The sequence below is a fragment of the Gadus morhua genome, chromosome 3 (assembly GCF_902167405.1).
Source record: "Gadus morhua chromosome 3, gadMor3.0, whole genome shotgun sequence".
Lineage (NCBI taxonomy): Eukaryota > Metazoa > Chordata > Actinopteri > Gadiformes > Gadidae > Gadus > Gadus morhua.
Genome location: NC_044050.1, coordinates 2257945 through 2277079, shown reverse-complemented (window position 1 = coordinate 2277079; position 19135 = coordinate 2257945). Strand labels below are relative to the sequence as shown.

The following is a 19135-nucleotide window of genomic DNA, read 5'->3' as shown; positions in this document are numbered from 1 at the left end:
AGGTCATCCTAACCCTAGAGCATAACCCCACACACACACTAACTCAACACAACCAAGCATGCGTGTTCAAATTCAACATACTCTACCGCGTGCATATTCTGTCTCTATTCTATCTGTTCTTGTGAACTAGTATTGAAATACAAATATTTGCATATTGTTTTAGGGCTGAAGGTAAAGGCCGGAGAGAGCTGAGGATAAAGGCCAGAGAGAGCTGAGGATAAAGGCCGGAGAGCGGAGGATAAAGGTCGGAGAGCGGGAGCATAAATGCCGGAGAGCAGGAGGATAAAGGCCGGAGAGAGCTGAGTAAAAGGCCGGAGAGAGCTGAGGATAAAGGCCGGAGAGCGGAGAATAAAGCCCGGGAGCGGAGGATAAAGGCCGGAGAGGGTGAATAAAGGCAGGAGAGAGTGGAGGATAAAGGCCGGAGAGCGGATGATAAAGGCCGGAGAGCAGAGTATAAAGGCTGGAGAGCGGGAGCATAAAGGCCGGAGAGCGGGAGGAGAAAGGCCGGAGAGAGCTGAGGACAAAGGCCGGAGAGAGCTGAGGACAAAGGCCGGAGAGAGCTGAGGACAAAGGCCGGAGAGAGCTGAGGATAAAGGCTGGAGAGCGGCGGATAAAGACCGGAGAGCGGGAGCATAAAGGCCGGAGAGCGGCGGATAAAGGCAATAGAGAGCTGAGGATAAAGGCCGGAGAGCAGAGGATAAAGGCCGGAGAGCGGGATGGTAAAGGCCGGAGAGCAGAGGATAAAGGCCGGAGAGCGGGATGGTAAAGGCCGGAGAGCGGGAGGATAAAGACCGAAGAAGGCTTAGGATAAAGACCGGAGATGGGAGGTTGTTGTGTTGTTATGTTGCTCTTGAGCATGTGTTGTTGTCGTAGTGATGCAGACCCTCAGGCCTCAGACTACATGGACACCCCTGGCGTCTCTCCTGCTGGCTCTCTTTGCTATTCTGATGCGGGCTCACGGCGGTGTGAGGCGCCTGGCAGGAGGCTGTCTGGGCCTCTGACAGACACACACTGGCGGAGCGTCAATATTTAATTGCGGGGGTGAAACTATGGATATGAATGCTGTCAGGCGGCGTTGCGTTCCTCCGCCTTCAGAGGCAGGCGGCTTGTGCTTGAGGGTTGCGACGCACGTAATGATTTAGCCGTCTGCTGCAGGCTCCAACACGTCAGGACTGATGTGCACCAACGTGTATGAATGCAGACAGAGGCGCACACGCACAGGCACACGCACACGCACACGCAGACAAACACCTTTAACATACAACAGACCACTAGCATGAAGAATCCCTGGTTCCAGGGCTGACCACTTGAAATGAATCTGATTGACATGAGAGGGACTCCGTTCATCAGTGCACTATGATGCACACATTTGGCATTCACCCACTAAGTGACTGAGAGTGTTCTGCTGCTCATGTGATCGTTGGTTTGGCGCCCCGTCTGGTTTGTTGAATTATGTGATGGCGTTTTCCAGCCAGGAAGGAGAGTTCAGTAGTGCTAAAGTTTGTAGGCACACGTTATTTCAATATCCTAGTATATTGTGTAGCAATGATGTAGTTTAGGTACTGTGTGCTGTGGAGCAGCCCAGCCCGTGAAGCATGCGGTTTAGATTTCTGTATTTACTCTAGGAATAGATATATATTTGAGTGTAACTATTACTATGTAGCTTGGTAGTATTTGTATATCCTTAATCTATTTCTAATAGTTCTAAGTTTCTTAGAGATGTACAATGTGTATTGACTTGACATATTTAGATTTGATTCTGTATTCTTTATTTGTCTGAATAAACTTGGATCTCAGAAGGCTGTTTCCTGACTAGTGTCTGGGCCTGGATGTGTGAATGTGGTGAGATACAACTGAAGGATGACCTGAAGGAGGAAAGTAGAGAGAGAGAGAGAAAGGGACCAACATTCAATGTTTTATGAATAATTATCTTTGCATTTCCCCGCCTGACGCCACTGAGATGCCATCACTGTGTGTGGGAGATTGACAGGCGAGAAGAGATGCATTGATGAGTCAGAAATGAGAGGAACATCTGAAATCACATGGCCTGGTTCCTAGACCAGCGCCTGCTGAGGCAGAACAGACCTTCTACCAGTGCTTCTCGCGGAGACGACAGGGGCCACAGAAGGCCCCCACATGAACTCTTGATCCTACCGCACCTTAACAAGCACTTTACAAAACGCTCATGGAAACACATGGAAAGACCTTTCTGTGTAGCAAACAACTCTTAATAACCAAGGGATAACCCCCTTCTTCGCATGTAAAGAGATGTAATTTGACTGGTTACATATGTTAAACACCACATATGTTTAATACTCAGTTCACAGATCTGGATCCTCACTGGATGTCCAAAGTATATGTGAATTTGTCAATAATTGCATGTTTGTGCGTGTGAATTTATGGCTTGTGTGTGTGTGTGTGTGTAGCTTGTGTGTGTGTGTGTGTGTGTGTGACGCTTGTGTGTGCGTGTGTGGGTCGTGTGTGTGTCTGTGTGTGGCTTGTGTGTGTGTGTGTGTGTTTGTTTGTGGCTTGGTTTTGAGTAAGAGCAGCTTACTTGTGTTAATAGAACACTGAACATTGTTGTGTCTGTATGTATTTGTGTGCAGGTATCCGATGTGAACTGTGCTTCCCTATATACACAGTGTTTAGTGTGTTTTCTAACGGCCCTTTGAAATCAGCGCTCCTCTTTGACTGACACATTGACAATTTAGCTATGGCAGAGAGTCTAAAAATGTGTTCACCGGAATTAGTTAAACTTCAATATAAAGCATTGAAGAGGAATAGCATGAGATGCGTGTGATTCTAAGGAAGCCCTCCGCCCTGGTGGTCCCCATATCTACTCTGGATGCAGGAAGCAGCAAGTAGGTTGCCTAATATTCCAGTAGTATTTATTATTTCAAAGCCAGCTTTACGATATTTTCAACTAAGCTGTTAGTGTACGTGTGTGATGTGTGTGTGTGTGTGTTAGTTTTTGAATACATTGACATTAAAAGGTCTTGTTTACATTAGTTGAAGTCCTATTGCTTCAAGCAGCCAATTTGTCAGACTTTCAAACGAATCAAGGCAGCTCCGAACATGTGCATATATTGGCCTGCCAGGCACATAAGGACTTGAGTACACACACACACACACACACACACACACACACACACACACACACACACACACACACACACACACACACACACACACACACACACACACACACACACACACACACACTCTCCCTTGCTTGATGCCTCTCGGGGGCCATCAGTGGCGGCGGGCCGTGCTAATAGCTAGCAGCCAGATAACCTTTACAAATAGCTCCACAGCGCTGCCGGCCCGGTTGCAGGGCGCGTGTCTGCCTCCTGTAAACACCGGCTCACATGGTTTGTGTCTTTGTTAAATTGTGCATCAGTTTGTGTGTACATATGTGTATATGCGTGTATATTGCGTGTGTGCATGTTTGCGTAAGGGTGTGCATGTGTGTATGTTTGCAAGTGTGTGTGTGTGTGTGTTTATGATCATTTGTTTTTTTTGTTTCCGTAAAAGGTCACAAGCCAATGAGACAGAAAGAGAGAGAACTTGAGAAAGTGAAAAAAAAGGGAAGGAGACAGAAGGAGAGAAAGATAAGGGTACCCACTTCACAGGAAAAGGCAGTGTGTGTGTTTGTGTGTGTCACCAGATGAATATTATTAATATTATGAGTGACATATATGCATGTTGTTTGTGGATTTTCTTGCAACCTCTAGAAGACTAAGAAGATAATGACATGTTGAAGGAGGCACTGCAAGGATGGATCCAGGTGGAGCTCTGGCCTCAGCCCTCTCATGCCCCTTTCACACCGCCGCAAAATCGGGGCCGGTTCCGGGCCAGTTCGGAGCTAGGGCCAGGGCTTTGGTTTCACACCGCCAAAGAACCGGCTCCGGCCCCAAAAAATGGGTTCAACTCTGGCCCCACTTTAGAGCTGGGCTAGAACTAGAACCGCTTTTACGCCGGGGGCAGGGGGCGGAGTTATCCGTACCTTCATAAACAGGAAGACCAACGAAGACCGGCATTTTTTAAAACACCGAAGTAAACAATGGACGTGAATCCGTGTATGGTTCTTTTTAGTTTTTTTCTGATTTTGTTTTAAATCGGAATATTCAAAGAACGAACCATACACGGATTGAATCGAAGACGAAAATGTTGTTGTTGTGTTTGAAACTGGCGCGAGGGTTCTTCTGCGCGCCTATTGTGTGGTGGTTCAACGCGTCAACGCGCCAACGCAGCTAGATGAGTCCATGTCCATGCAAGTGAACGGAGCGTTCCCTCTTCGTCATAACTATCAAACCAAACATCCTTCACATTCACAGAGCGAACATTATGAAAGTAAAATGCACATTTCTCGCTAAAAATGTTTCCATAAACGCATTTGATGGCGTAACTATGTTACTATTTCCACCCAGAATAAAGAAAGATGTCGGCCGTATGCTTCTGTCCAAGCTCACTAGCCGAGACGTTTGCAGTGACGTCATGACGTTGCTCACGCCGGCTCCATGGCTGGCTCTGGCCGGTGTGAAACCAACCGGTTCTTAACTGGGGTAAGGCTGGAACCAGTTTGGAACTGGCCCTAGCACCAGCCCGGAACTGGCTCTCGGTTCTTTTTGGTGTGAAAGCGGCATCAGAGTGGACTCACACCCCATCTCTAAATGGATTCATCTCGGGCGTTTTATCCAGCCGTTTGTATTCATGTTCCTGGTTTCATCATAACGCTGTAAAGCATGCATCCAGTCATGTGAGCACGTCCCTCCAGGTCCTCTCTGACCTCTTCACCTTTACACACTCCTTCACCGCCACCCTACACAGAGCTGGTGGGGGCAGAGTGTGAGAGCAAATGACGGTGGGTGTGAACAAGCGTGATGGCGTACAAGTGTTTGTTGGTGCGTTTGGAGCTGTAAATATGAATTATGGAATAAACACTGGCTTGTATGCAAAAAAAATTGCTGTCATACATATTTACACGTACATTCATATAGGGCGACAAAAGGGGCGAAGACAATCATGTGTTTGTTTGCATGGTGGCACAGGACATTGATCACAATGGGCCTCAAACGACCCTCATTGAGGTGTTTTTTATCACTTGCTTGAACACGATGCAATTATTAAGCTGCATGTGTTACAGATTCATAATGAGATTGAATGTCAATCCAAATTGGACCCATTTCTTCTATCCCTTATTGGTCCGTTTTTTTTAAGGATATTACTGCAATCCATTTTTGAGGGTACAGATTTTTAAATTGGTGTTCTTTAATGGAAATATACAGTTGAGGAATTAACAATTACTTTTTGGCTCCGTCTCTAGTTTTTGTGTGTGAGCGAGCAGAATATTCGCTACAGTTTGTGTCTGCTTGGCCGCACCATAAGGCAGCTGACAAATCCTCCAATATAGTGTACCTGGCCTCATGGCGCGCTATGAATTTGGAGGAATTACACTTCCAGGGCTTTGTGTGAGAGAGAGAGAGAGAGAGAGAGAGAGAGAGAGAGAGAGAGAGAGAGAGAGAGAGAGAGAGAGAGAGAGAGGGAGAAAGAGAAAGAGAAAGAAAAAGAGAAAGAGAAAGAGAAAGAGAAAGAGAGAGACAGAGAGAGAGAGAGAGAGAGAGAGAGAGAGAGAGAGAGAGAGAGAGAGAGAGAGAGAGAGAGAGAGAGAGAGAGAGAGAGAGAGAGAAAGAAAAAATACATAATCTGCATGGTCTCTGAATGATTGATGTACACAATGTCGCTGGGACTTGGGTTCTCGGGGTCCTGGTCTGCAAACTGGGCTACGGGGGCTGGGGGGGTCTTGTCTCTCCACTCTGTGTTGGGTGGAGGAAGAATAGAGAATGGGAGAAACACGAAAAGCGAGAGAACTTTCTAAGCAAAGAACATCATCGTGTGTTTTCTCCTAGAAAAAAGAATTTTATCTTTTGTATCATTTGTCAATCTTTCTGTCATTTATATAGCCGTGGAAGCAGTCACACAATTCAAAAATAAATAGAGCAATGGGCTAACAGCATCCTTGCTTCTGCAACACTTGTATTGTCATGATCACAAACTTAATCTTAGTGGAATCAAATCGAATATAGTGCGTCAGTTTCTGAAGCCAGGCGGACACCTGAGGAGGAGCTGGCGTGGTGTGTATACATGCCTTTGGTACTCATTCCTCTCATTGATTCGCTTGTTGTGTGTTTGCATTCTCACCACAAACACACAAGAACTAACGGATTCAAAAGCTCACGGAAAGCTGGGAGCCAATGCCACATGCTGTTGTGGTGGCAGGTGAATCTTTGGTTGTTCTGTGTATCGCCAAAGTTGAATGTTCTGTTTGTATGTCATTTTAAGAATGCTTTATGTGCGCTTCAACATATTGTTTGTTTGCATGTAGAAAGAAAGTGGGTTTGATATAAAGTGCAGACATAGATTAGTATTTGTGTGTGTATGCGTGTGTGGACGGAGATAGTGTGTGTGTGTCCATAGGGGATGACTGGACTGCACGAAGCAGCCAGTGTTGCTGACCTTTTCCCCATGGCCATGATAAGAGAGGGCGTTAAAGCAGAGGAAGAAAAACACAAGCATTATTCATCACTGTTTATGTGTGTGTGTGTGTGTGTGTGTGTGTGTGTGTGTGTGTGTGTGTGTGTGTGTGTGTGTGTGTGTGTGTGTGCTTTTTCCTGAAGCTAGATTATGTATAGACCTGGCCACTCCTGCAGCACTCAAAGAGTAATTTCAGCCTCTTCAGCCAATTCAACACTGTTCTACATGAGGAAGCTGGTCCTAAAAGTATCTCTATGACCCCACCTCCAGTCACAATGCCACCACTGACACATAAAACTACAGACACACACAATACTGACACACAAACTACTGAAGACACACACCTTACTGAAAAAACACTAATGACAGACACACACACACTACTGACATGCACAATAATGACACACGCTACTGACATACACACACTACTGACATGCACACACACACACACACACACACACACACACACACACACACACACACACACACACACACACACATACCCAGTACTGACATACACAATACTGACACACACACAGACACACTACTGACATAGACACTACCGACATACAAACTGCTGACACACACTACTGACATGCACAGTATTGACACACACACACAGTACGGACATGCAGTGGTAATCTCCCTTGCCTCTGGGTAAGGCGTTTTTTTTAGGACAGGTTTAGAGAATTTTGTTCCCATACAGACAAAGGCTGACCAGCTGACTGTATTCTCTATCTCTCTCTCTCTCTCCCTCCCTTGTTATTTCTGGATGGCGTCCCAGCCGCCTAGACAAATATACTCTCCCTACCACACGCGCTCTTATACTCCAGCTGTAACTCTGACACACACCACACACACACACACACACACACACATACACACACACACGCACACGCGCACACACACACACACAGCCTTGACAGGGACCACGTGACAGCTGGCCCGCAGTGTATCAGCAGAGGTCTGTAGACCAAGTCTAGCACATCACCTATCAGACTCACACATGCACTAACATGCACACACACACAAATGTACAGCCTCCGGCTCCCTTTGCAGAGCCCTAGGACCAGCCAAGGGGAGCGAAGGGGCAGACGTACCACTTGTCCGTTCTGGGGGTTCTTGTGGGCGTAGGGTGGTCCTCTGATGTGGTTCCACATCTGTCCTGACGTCATGGCGAACACCACACACTGTGAAGGACACAGGGTCTTAGTTCTCTCTGCTTTTCCATGAGCCAGCAGTGTGTGCGTGAAGCAAAACACATGCCTTGTTATGCAGTGACCTTGTTCCAGTCAGGTTGTGTGTGTGCTGTTGCGTGTGCCTGTGTTTGTGTGTATGTGTGAGATTATGCTGGTGTGTGTGCTTGTCTGTGCGTGTTTGATAGAGTGTGTGTGTGTGTTTGCATGTGTGCATGTCTGTCTCTGTGAGCGTGTGTGTGTGTGTGTGTGTGTGTGTGTGTGTGTGTGTGTGTGCGTGCGCGCGTGCGTGCGTGCGTGCGTGTGTGCGCATGTGGTCTGTGCGTGCCTCTGTGTGCGTATGTGTATGTGTCTGTGTGCGTGTGCGTGCAACCCACCAGGGCGGCCATGGCCCAGCCGGTCTTGTTGTAGATAAACTCCAGGTTGTTGCGGCGTAGGTACAGCAGACCCCCCACCAGGGACACCAGCAGAGCCAGAGCTATGGTGCCGGAGTAGTTAGGAGGACGGAACACACGGATCTGAAGGAGAGAGGGGGGGGGGGGGCAAAGAGCGGGAGAGAGGGAGGGAGTGAGAGAGAGAATGAGAAAGAGCGGGAGAGAGGGAGGGGGTGAGAGAGAGAGAGAGAGAGAGAGAGAGAGAGGGGGGGGGGAGGAGGAGAGATATAGTCAGACAGAGAGTTAGCCGGAAACAAACTATTCCTTACACAGGTTTTTAGAAAACACAATTGTAAATCTGTTCAACAGAGAATAGAGGACGGGCCAGGAGGTTGAGTGTAGAGGTCGAGTGAGACAATAGGAAAGTACAGAGAGAGAGAAAAAGGACAGAGAGAGTCTTTTGACAAGAAGGAAGGGCATATTTGACACAAAAGACAAGTATATCTGAAAGAGTCTCCCTGAATAAAACAAACCCGAAAGACTTTAATTCAATACTGTTCCGAGGAAGGCTACCAGCTTAGTGTTTTTGTGTAAGTTATTTTCAGGAAGAATAAGTAGCCCATCCAGGCTCCTTTGTGTCCGGCCCACAGAGCAGGGGCCACAGACACAACTCCAGCACACTGCTGTGAGGAGGCTTTCAGCCCAAGCTGCATTAAGAAAAAAACGTTCAGTTTGGCCCACGGAAAGTACAGAGGAACTTTTCGACACTTTTCTAATGAAACAACAAGGCCATTTGAATTCCTTCTGCATATGAATCAATGTTGAGCATTTTGCTCTCTAGAGGTTTAACAACCTTTGTTTACATTATTATGCTATATACAGAGAGTGTCAACTCTTGCTTTAGTTCAACATACATAATGGGAGTAAAAAGCCAGCTTGGATACCATGACAACCCAGCGACGCTCTGACTCTGCATTGCTGGAGAGCAGTGTGTGCCCGAGGGACCCCCGTCCAGCAGGAGGTGGTCTGCTGACACGGTGTTCAGCCACCTGGCCGAGCGGCAGGAGGGGGTCTGCTGACAAGATGTTCAGCCACCTGGCCGAGTTTCTGAGTGCTACAGGGCTCCTCAGAGTCACTGATCCGCCCTCAAGACACAAATAAGGGCTACAAAGGGAATAGATGGTTTGAAGACCAACACAAATGGAGATTGGCCATGCACAATCAGCTGGGAGGGTGGGGCGAGAGAGAGAGAGAGAGAGAGAGAGAGAGAGAGAGAGAGAGAGAGAGAGAGAGAGAGAGAGAGAGAGAGAGAGAGAGAGAGAGAGAGAGAGAGAGAGAGACATCTACAACAATTTGGGCCAAATTAATGCCATCCATCCCTCCTATGTAGCCTAATGCTGGACATAAAAGGCCCAACAAAGTGATGGATGTGGCGGAGATTAGCGGCCGCTAGCCCTACTCCTGCTCCATCATCCATCCTCATTGCCATTTCTGGAATGCCCAAGCCCAGTGCTACGTAGCGCCACATGAAGACGAATCCCCCCAAGCTGAGCCATTCCAGCCACTTTAGGCACTCTCCTCAGTCTTAAGGTTCCCCCATTACCTCTATTAAATCATCTGCCCCAATCTACTCCTTTCTTTTATCGTTTATCTGTCTTCTATTCCCTGTGCTCTCCTCTGTTTTGATCTGATGTAAGCGACACACGGCTGAGGTGGCCGGTAGCTGGTACTTAGTCTAAGTGCAGTCTGGATCTCCCTACAGTAGGGCCCCTGCATGTAAAGCAGGCTGCACGTGGAAGGCCTCCGGTTTGCCGACGTATCAATAAAGGATCCTAGGCTGCCGCTGTCAGCTGCGAGGGAGTGAGACCTGCTCTTGTTATCCTTGATGAATTGCCTTGCGTCTCTAATAAGTAGAGGAAAAGAAGCCAGAGTGCAAACTCTGGAGCAGGGCTGTCGAGCCAGCGGCCCATGGAGACGCTGTCTGTCAACAGCGTTCCGACTTATTATCAGCAATGCACTATGAAGGAATTAAACTGAAGGTCTGAAGGTGAGTCCGGCCTGGTCTTAGTTCAGGTCCTGTTCTCTCTGTAGACCAGCCTGGTCTTACTTCAGGTCCTGTTCTCTCGGTAGACCGGCCTGGTCTTAGTTCAGGTCCTGTTCTCTCTGTAGACCGGCCTGGTCTTAGTTCAGGTCCTGTTCTTTCTATATTCTATAGACCGGCCTGTTCTTGGTTCAGGTCCTGTTTTCTCTGTAGACCGGCCTCCTCTCTTTAAAAATACAGTAACTGAAAGGACCAATCAGAGCCAGGGGGCGGGAGATTCCTTTCATAACGGACAAGAATGCAGCAGTCCGCAGGATCTCAACACAAAGGCAGCGCTCAAGGAGAGTGTAGCCATCAACGGGCCAATCAACCCGGTTTGATCAAAGATAGAATGACTAAGGACGTTGAAAGTTGAACAAAATCTGCATTTCTATCAGAGGAGAATATCTTTTTGCTTTATTTCCAACCAGATTCAGCGTGAGCAAAGTCAATTTCTGCCCTGTTTGTTGGCGAATCTGGTGGTCTCACGGGGCCACTAAAGTGGTAGAGCGGTACAGCGGTTCGGGCGAAAAGGTCAGGTGGATATCGGGAAGGGCTGCTATAACAATCTGGAACACCATTTTGATCCCCCAACCTCTGCAACATTAGCAGTTATTATCTGTGAATGCCTGTGCACACCAACACAATATACACAGGATACAGAAACACATCTCTGCTCTGCACTCAAAGGTCATGTGTCTGTACTTTGTGGGTATGAACAACGATGTGTGTTGGCAGTACACGCGGTGGTGCGATGGTTGGTTTGGCACTAGGGCAGCAGGCCCTAGTTCTGTGTGCAGTGGGGTTCCGTGTGCAGTGGGGGTCCGTGTGCAATGGGGTTTTGTGTGCAGTGGGGGTCGGTGTGCAGTGGGGGTCTGTGTGCATCAGCTACCTGCACGTCTGTGCGGTCGGCGATCCACTTGGCCAGCTGCTCCGAAGCAAAGCCGATCCTCTGGAGATCGAAGGTGTCTGCGCGCTTGGGCTTCCCTTTGGCCGGGAAGTGCATGAAGGTGGGAGCGCTGTTCATGTTGAGCTTGGGGAGGGGGGGAGAGAGGGAGAGGGGGAGAGAGAGCTATTAGTTATTAAAAAATATTATTTAAAATGCAGAGATCCTGAAGCCATCGAAGGCATAGAATACCAAACAAAAGCAAAGTGATGTACTTCATGTCATGGTATAGCTCCATGTAGCCAACTGAAGTCCCTCGGTGGCCACATTCATGGCCAGCTGCTAATGCAGTTTGAAGAAACAGATGGAGAGATGGAGAGAAGAGGATGCAGAGCGGGGAATAGAGACACACTGGGACCAGAGATCAGGAGAAGGGAGAAGTAGGAATAGATGGAGGGAACGAGGAAGAAACTGTGTTAGTTTCACAGTAGTTAACATGAGGCCGCCTTCTTATCAGTGTGGATAATCCATTCTGCTCTCTCTCCTTGGTGGTACATGAAGGTGGAAGCAGCATTGGTTTCTACGGGGCACGGGGGGCTCGGTCCTGCGGGCCGGACGGACACTGTATGTGGATGGGATGAGCGTGGGGGATGTTGGTCCGTCGTTAAGACAGATCTAAAGCTTTTTCCTGGCCTCCACACACGGTCAGTAATGCTGTACATGGGCCTGCGTAGTGTTTAATGATGTGTGCGTGGTTTGAGTATGTAATTGTGTGTTAGTATGCCATTTAAGTGGGAATGAGGATTATATAATCACGAGTCACTGGATGTGTGAGCCTCTTCAGTGTTGGGTATTAATCACTAAAGTATCTCTAAGGCGAGGAGAAGAGGGGAGGAGGGGAGAGGCAAGGCTACAAGCAAGGAGAGGAGAGAGGAGGAGACAAGATATGAGCGGAAAGAGGAGAGGGAATGGAGAGGAGATCCGTTCGGGCCGCGCTGGATGTATGCTATAACAGTTATAGCTGAGGAGAAGCCTGTAGTTATGCTAATTCTCTTAATTACAAGAAAGCAGCCACTGGCTCTACCGTGAGGGCAAAGGAGGGGAAGAGACCTCTGTTCTTACTCAGAGATGGGAGAGATAGAGAGATAGGGGGAGAGAGAGACACACAGAGCAACACAATAAAGAGATGGAACCAGAACGGGGCTGAGCCTTAGTTAGACATGGAAGTTATCACACGCATAAAGCACATCCAGTGAATATCAAGCAGATGATAATGGAAGAATGGGAAAATACCTTATGAAACCAAAGGGGGGGGGGGTATGGAGGATAAGGAACCCAATAAATCGAGGAAACAGGATGAGCAGAAGAGAGAGTGACAGCAGCAAGGGGAGGGAGAGGGAGAGAGAGAGAGATAGAGAGAGAGACGAAGGGAGGGAGAGAGAGAGACGAGGGGAGGGAGAGAGAAAGAGGAAGAGTAAGAGAAAGAGAAAGAGAGAGAGAGACGAGGGGAGGGAGAAAGCAAGATTGAGAGAGATAGAGAGGGTGAGAGAGAGGGGTAGAGAGAGAGAGAGAGAGAGAGAGAGAGAGAGAGAGAGAGAGAGAGAGAGAGAGAGAGAAGGACTAGGGGAGAGAGAGAGAGAGAGAGAGAAGGACTAGGGGAGAGAGAGAGAGAGAGAGAGAGAGAGAGAGAGAGAGAGAGAGAGAAGGACTAGGGGAGAGGGAGAGAGAGAGGGAGGAGGGGATGGTTTGGTTGCACGCCCGCTGTCTCCCAACACCAAAGCCTCATTAGGTTGTGATTCCACGCTCTGTCACCGCAAGACAATTCTGTTGTGATTGTCGGCCCCTAGGGGCCTGCGTTGCCATGGTGACCGCTGATTATGTATACCATGGTGTAGGAGTTTCACAAGTATTTGTGTGTCAGACTGTGTGCATATGCCCCTGTTTTTATTTGTATGCACAGGCAGATTATACCTTGTGTATTTGTATGGTGTAAATAAAACAAAAATGAAATAAATGTAAAAATACAAAAGAACAACGAAATTAAGAAAGGGGATGCAGGAATAATCTCAACAACATCTTACCACAGAAAAAAACCTCAAATCTTTTTCACCCTAAAAACAATACGAGTGGAAATGAGCCCACTGTCTCTGCTGGAATTCAAACGCTATGAGTTATTTTTTTGGCTGAGAGTTCTAGGAAGGGGGGTTGGGAGGGTGTTATCCCTATGGTTACGACCCACGCCGACTTTATTGTACTTTTCTAGATCCGTTGTTGTGTAGGAGCGTTATAATCACCGTATATGAAATGTGTCACACACCGTGGCGGTATACTACGTGTCCGAAAAGCTTAACCCTCTCTTAGACATGGGATCCAAATACAGTACCATTTCAGTGCCATAATACAGCAGTATGCACGCAGGCACATTTCAGTACTGTTAATACACAGTATGCGTGCAGGCACATTTCAGTACCGTACACGGAGGCTTTGATGAATGCATTTAGCAACATGTTTCAGTCATTGGGATCTAAAGAGGAAAAAATAAAGAGTCTATTGGAACAGAAACTGGTGCTTGCCAGTTCCACCTATCCAGATTATAGAAAAAATAAATGGAAGATTCCCATTCCTTTCCATTGTGTGTTGCCAGTGATCGGCAATCAGCAGATCATAGTTTAGGAGATCGATAATCGGTGATCGGCCCCGAAAATGCTGATCGGAGCATCTCTAATTTTCATAATGATAGAATATGATGTAGAATATAAAGCACGCCCATTCAGAGGAGGTACACTGGGGGATCCTTCACCCAGAGGAACGCCTTCCAGCTGTCAGTGGACAGCAGAGGTAGAGCTCCATACTCTCTAAGAACCTCAATGATCAGACAACAGGCTCAAAGTGGAAAAATACAAAATGTTATCCTTTAACCCTCTATCAGACACTGGCCAGGCATTAACCTCGCAGTCATGAACTTCACAATCCGTTGTCCAAGAGATCCACTTTCCTGGTCCAACACGTGACTATGAAGGGGTTGAGGTGGTCCTGTGTACGTCTGTCAGGTGTGTGGGCTTGAGGCTGTATCTCTAACCAGACGGACAGAGGGGATACCTGCTGGAACACGTCGGCTCCTTCGTCGTAGTCCACCACAGTGAAGAAGAGCTTGTTGGAGAACGCAGAGGAGTAACGCCAGGAGTTAGCCAGCACCTGGTACTCCTCATTGGCCTGCCTAGAGAGAGAGAGAGGGAGAGAGAGATTGAGTGAGATTGAGAGAGAGACATAGGGCCCTATCTTGCACCCAGCGCAATTTACTTTCTACACTGACGCATGTATCGTTGCTAGTTTGCACTCGGCGTAAAGCTGAATTTTCCCCGCAGCAAACCCGTGCCACCACACCAAAGAAGGGTCATGTTCCAGCGCAAATTATACATGATGCTATTTTACTGATCAAAAAAGCAATTGCCACTGACCGGCAAATACCTGGTCAAAGTGCACCAGCGGATTGGTGTTGCTTACACACCAGTAGGCTTTGCACAGAACAAACATGCAAACGGAAATTTTAGTATTCTGATGATGATGATGTGGAATGTGGAAAAGGATTTTTTCCATAGGGGCTGCATGAATTAACACTTTAGTAGGCTATGCCATGCGTTAAAATAATAGTAATAACAATAATAAACTCGAGCAAAGTAGGCTATATCCCAGCCTTCCAAATCAAAATCTCGTTTTAGGGTAAATTATTATGTTGGTTAAATTATTTGGGAAAGAACAGCTGATACAGCGGTAAGAGGTTGTACTTTTAAAACAATGCATCTGCAAACACCGTACAGCAAACAAATATATTTTTGACATAGACATCATGTACAATCCCATAACTTTTCAGATTGACGAGTATTTGATAGTGAGAAAACAGTTTAACTGTGTTTAAAAGAATGAATGAATGCAAATTGATTCCTCGCACAGGTTTATCCTTCTCTCTTCACTAGAGATCAATAGATTGATAGGTAGAGATAGAGACTCATTGTGCTGATTGAAAGGCATGCTCAGATGTTCCAGGAAACAGCCTACATTGTGCATGTAGGTGGGATTTTCAGTTTTTTTGTAAATAATCTTAGCAGCCAACGAACCCATGTTTTCCTTTGATCCTAAATCAAATGGCATGTCAAGATTCTTGAGAAATGTTTCTCATCTCTGCACATACTTCAAAACATGGCGTCACAAACGCAGACACCTGGGACATCTGGATATTGTGTTATCATTGTGCATTGTCAGTCAGGCATCAAAGAGCAGCGAGACGGAATACAAATCAGCCAGAAATAACAATCCAGATAAATAAATATCCCCTCGCCGTGTTTCACAGCCCGCTGCTGGCAGCAGGGAGCATCTCACACCACACTGACAAGGGTGTGTCCTGCAGACGGGGGTAGGGAGACAGAGACAACCACCACAGACCACCACCACCAACACCACCACAGACGACCAACACAGAACACCGAACACTACCACAGACCACCACAACAGACCACCACCACAGACAACAGACAACCACCACCACCACCAGCACAGACAACCACCACCACCACCACTATAGACCACCACCACCACCACCAACACCACAGACCACCACCACCACCAAAGACCACCACAGACACCACCACCACAGACAACCACAGACCACCACAACAGACCACCACCACAGACCACAGACAACCACCACCACCACCAGCACAGACAACCACCACCACCACCACTATAGACCGCCACCAACAACACCACAGACCGCCACCACCACCACCAAAGACCACCACCACCAACACCTCATACCTCATTTGAGGGTAGTTTGTGACAGCCATCCGTCAGCTTTAGTGAATGAATGCTCTGTGAGAATATCTGTTTCTACCCCTGTCCAGTTTACAGTTTAGACCTTTAATATAACAAGGTCAACTCCGCCCTGTATTAGTTCAGAGAATCCATCTTGCCTGTCAATCACAGGTTCATGGAATTCAACACTTCTCAAAGCTGAGAAACGTAGCGAGGGGAGTTTACATTATTCTCTGCTCTCTTGAATCTAACCGCTTTAATATCTCATTATAACAATTATAAAAATATTTATATATAATATTATAAGATCAAGTAATAAATTATACATTATTACCTTACACCACTTAGATATTTAACGATCCCATTATAAATTATGCCTTACTTTGGAGACAGGCCACATAATGAGGATAGGGGAGAGACAGTGGGATGAGGTATAGAGACCAGTGGAGAGACGTTAACAGAAGATAAGAGTAAGAGTAAGTAATAAGAGTGTATTTCTGAACGATGACGATGACGGGCAACAGCGAAAATTAACCTTATTGCTCTCCTCTCCTTGTTTTATGGACATGTGTGTTTCTCCTCTTAACTGCCCTTTAACTCACCCAGCCTGCCTGCCCTTCATCTCAACCATGAAAGAAGGAAGCAATCACCACAGCCTGCTGCCTGATAGATAATACTATGTCTGGTACAGTCCCCATCTCTCCCTCCCTCCCCATCTCATACTCTGTCCCTCCGTCTCCCTCAGTCTCTCCCTCTCCCTTCCAGACTCTCAGTTCCTCTCGTGATCCCTCTCTGTCTCCTTTTCTCTCCCAGTCTCAACCTCTCTCATTTCAACATTTTCAATTTGAATGTGATCAATGCTCCTTGGCTCACAGGCTCTCTGTCTGAACCTCCCTTCAGTCGCTCTCTCTCTCTTTATATCTCTGGCTCACACTGCGTCCTTCACGAAGTGTCTGGGGTCGGCCCCCCTCTAGTGTTTGTTCTACTTGTGGAGGTGAGACCCTGCTGTGGTAAACCTTGTTTCAGCAGCGCCGGCCCCTTGGAGGGGTCTCAGTGGGGTGTCTGTCAGCGCCTTGGGTACGTTTTTTACACCGGGGCCAGGGGGCTCTGCAGAGAGATTAACACCCCATCAACGGCTCTCCAACCATTGGAGCAGGTCTGGGTTCAAGCCCTCCACTCTGAAGGGCTATTCTGATACTTTGAAGAGGGAATTTCTCCCACCTTAGAAATATTATCCATCGGCAGTTTGTACACTGTTCATCTGTTACACAAAGTAGCAAATTATTCTTATGCTTGAACAGCATTCTGCTTTGGCATTTTCTATTCATCTACAGTTAGACTCAGACCAGTGTTGTTCCTTTACAGGTGTGAGAATGAAGATGCTCTGAACTAGCTCTGTAGCCACTTTATGCCTTTCAAAGATTGTGCATATTATTGAGTATGTTCCCAGTAGCTGCCTCATCCAATATATTTTTCATGGCAGTATTCTAAATCACGTCATTTGAATCTTTATCCGCGCACCGGTTGTATCTTAGTTTTTCCGGACAGATTTGAGTGGAATTGAGATTGACAACAACAAACAAAAAATGATGTTCTGTGCGACTACTTGCATATCGATTGTAAGTGGGGAGTTGTGTGTGTGTATGTGTGTGTGTGTGTGTGTGTGTGTGTGTGTGATGTGTGTATTATTCTGTCCTACATGTATTGTTTTATCAGATTTATTGATAGAAATTACTTTCCCAAAGATTAGTAAAGTATTGTCAATCAGTCTGGAGTAATGGAGTTACCAAGACAACCATCCTACATAGACCTTTTAACCATCTCAGTGTCTCTGGCCACGCACAGTTACAGCAAACTAGAACCTTTCCTAATTATTAACAGAACACCTGTGAAACCATGAGAACTGCAGGGGAGACGACTTGTTTACCAAAGCCTTCCATGTCCCTCTTTTGGGAGCAGGATCGTAAAGAGAGTTCTCAAAATGCGAGCGGTGTCCGCCCACTTTCAGAGGTGGTGTACGCTAACCCTCAACCAATATAAAGCACGCGCGTGTCATATGCTAACAACTCTGAAGCCCCCAATACGCTTAGCTATACAGGATTCCTAGCCCTCAAAATCCTCCTGTTAACCAGGAGGATTCCTAGCCCTTGAAATCCTCCTGTTAACCAGGTGGAATCCTAGCCCTTGAAATCCTCCTGTTAAACAGGATTCCCAGCCTTATCCAGAGCGATGTAAGCTGGTCCGGTGCGCTTGCTGCATTTCCCTCCTTCTTGGAGATGTTCAAACCATTGATGTGGTGCATGGCCATATGTGTGGGTGCATAATAACCAGAGATATCTTGTAAGCACCCCCGTCTGAACAGGCGGAAAGAAATGGTGTCAAATCCAGATACCCAAGATGTGTGAACAGAGCCAAGCATCTGTTTGATATGGTTTATAGGATTCACATTTATAGTCTTTACAAAAAACAATGTGTTGTTTTAAACTGCAAAAATATCTGAAATGATGCCTGCGTGTGTGTTTGTGTGTGTGTTTATTATTATTATATGCTGTTCTCTACTCATCCTCTGCCAGTGGTGGAGTGTAATGGCTGTAAAAGCAGGTGGTCCCCGTTAACATGTTAACTTGAGTTATTCTGCCCCACAGGGTGTTAAAACAGCCCATCAAATGCACCCATAAACTCCTGTGCAACTGAGGGAGTGTGTGTGTTTCACGTACGCACGTGTGCGTCCGGGTGTAATTATCTTTTTGTGTTTCCGTGTTTTTGTGTATTTTGCTGTGTCCTTGTGTGCATAAATGTATGTCGGCCTTCCAGTGTGCTTGGGTGTGTGCGTATGTGCGTGTGTCTGTGCCTGTAAGTATTAAAAGAATGCTTGGTAAGATAAAAGTGATCTTTATTCAACCTCACACAGAGGCACTATTGACACAGTAGGCTTTAAAGTTCCCACTAAGAAGCAGTATAAAACTATATAGCAAATTTAAAGAGGACAACATTTTTATGGAGCTACGGATGTGCCAACTGAAATCAGGTTCCGAACACCAGACATAAACTCGTAGTCTTATGCGCATCAGCTATTCCTGGTAAAAAAACACAGGGTGACGAAAGAGAGAGTTAGGGAAGCAGAGAGATAGAGGTGGTGAGAGAGTCAGGGAAGGAGGGAGAGGTAGGGACGAGAGAGGTATAGACGATGAGAGTCAGGGAAGGAGAGAGGTAGGGACGAGAGAGAGTGAGAGTAAGGGAAGGAGAGAGGTAGGGA

The 19135-nt window shown here is 46.8% G+C and overlaps 1 protein-coding gene across 1 annotated transcript in view; it reads right to left on the bottom strand.

The window, feature by feature from the left end:
* The window catches only part of tusc3 (tumor suppressor candidate 3), a 149711-nt gene that overhangs the window by 20230 nt on the left and 110346 nt on the right, over positions 1-19135 (bottom strand). The window contains exons 3-6 of the mRNA XM_030351261.1: positions 14170-14287; positions 11077-11217; positions 8108-8248; positions 7635-7724 (exon numbers count right to left, since the gene is read on the bottom strand). Of these exons, the coding sequence (XP_030207121.1) occupies positions 7635-7724; positions 8108-8248; positions 11077-11217; positions 14170-14287 (490 nt within the window). The remainder of the gene's footprint in view (positions 1-7634; positions 7725-8107; positions 8249-11076; positions 11218-14169; positions 14288-19135) is intronic.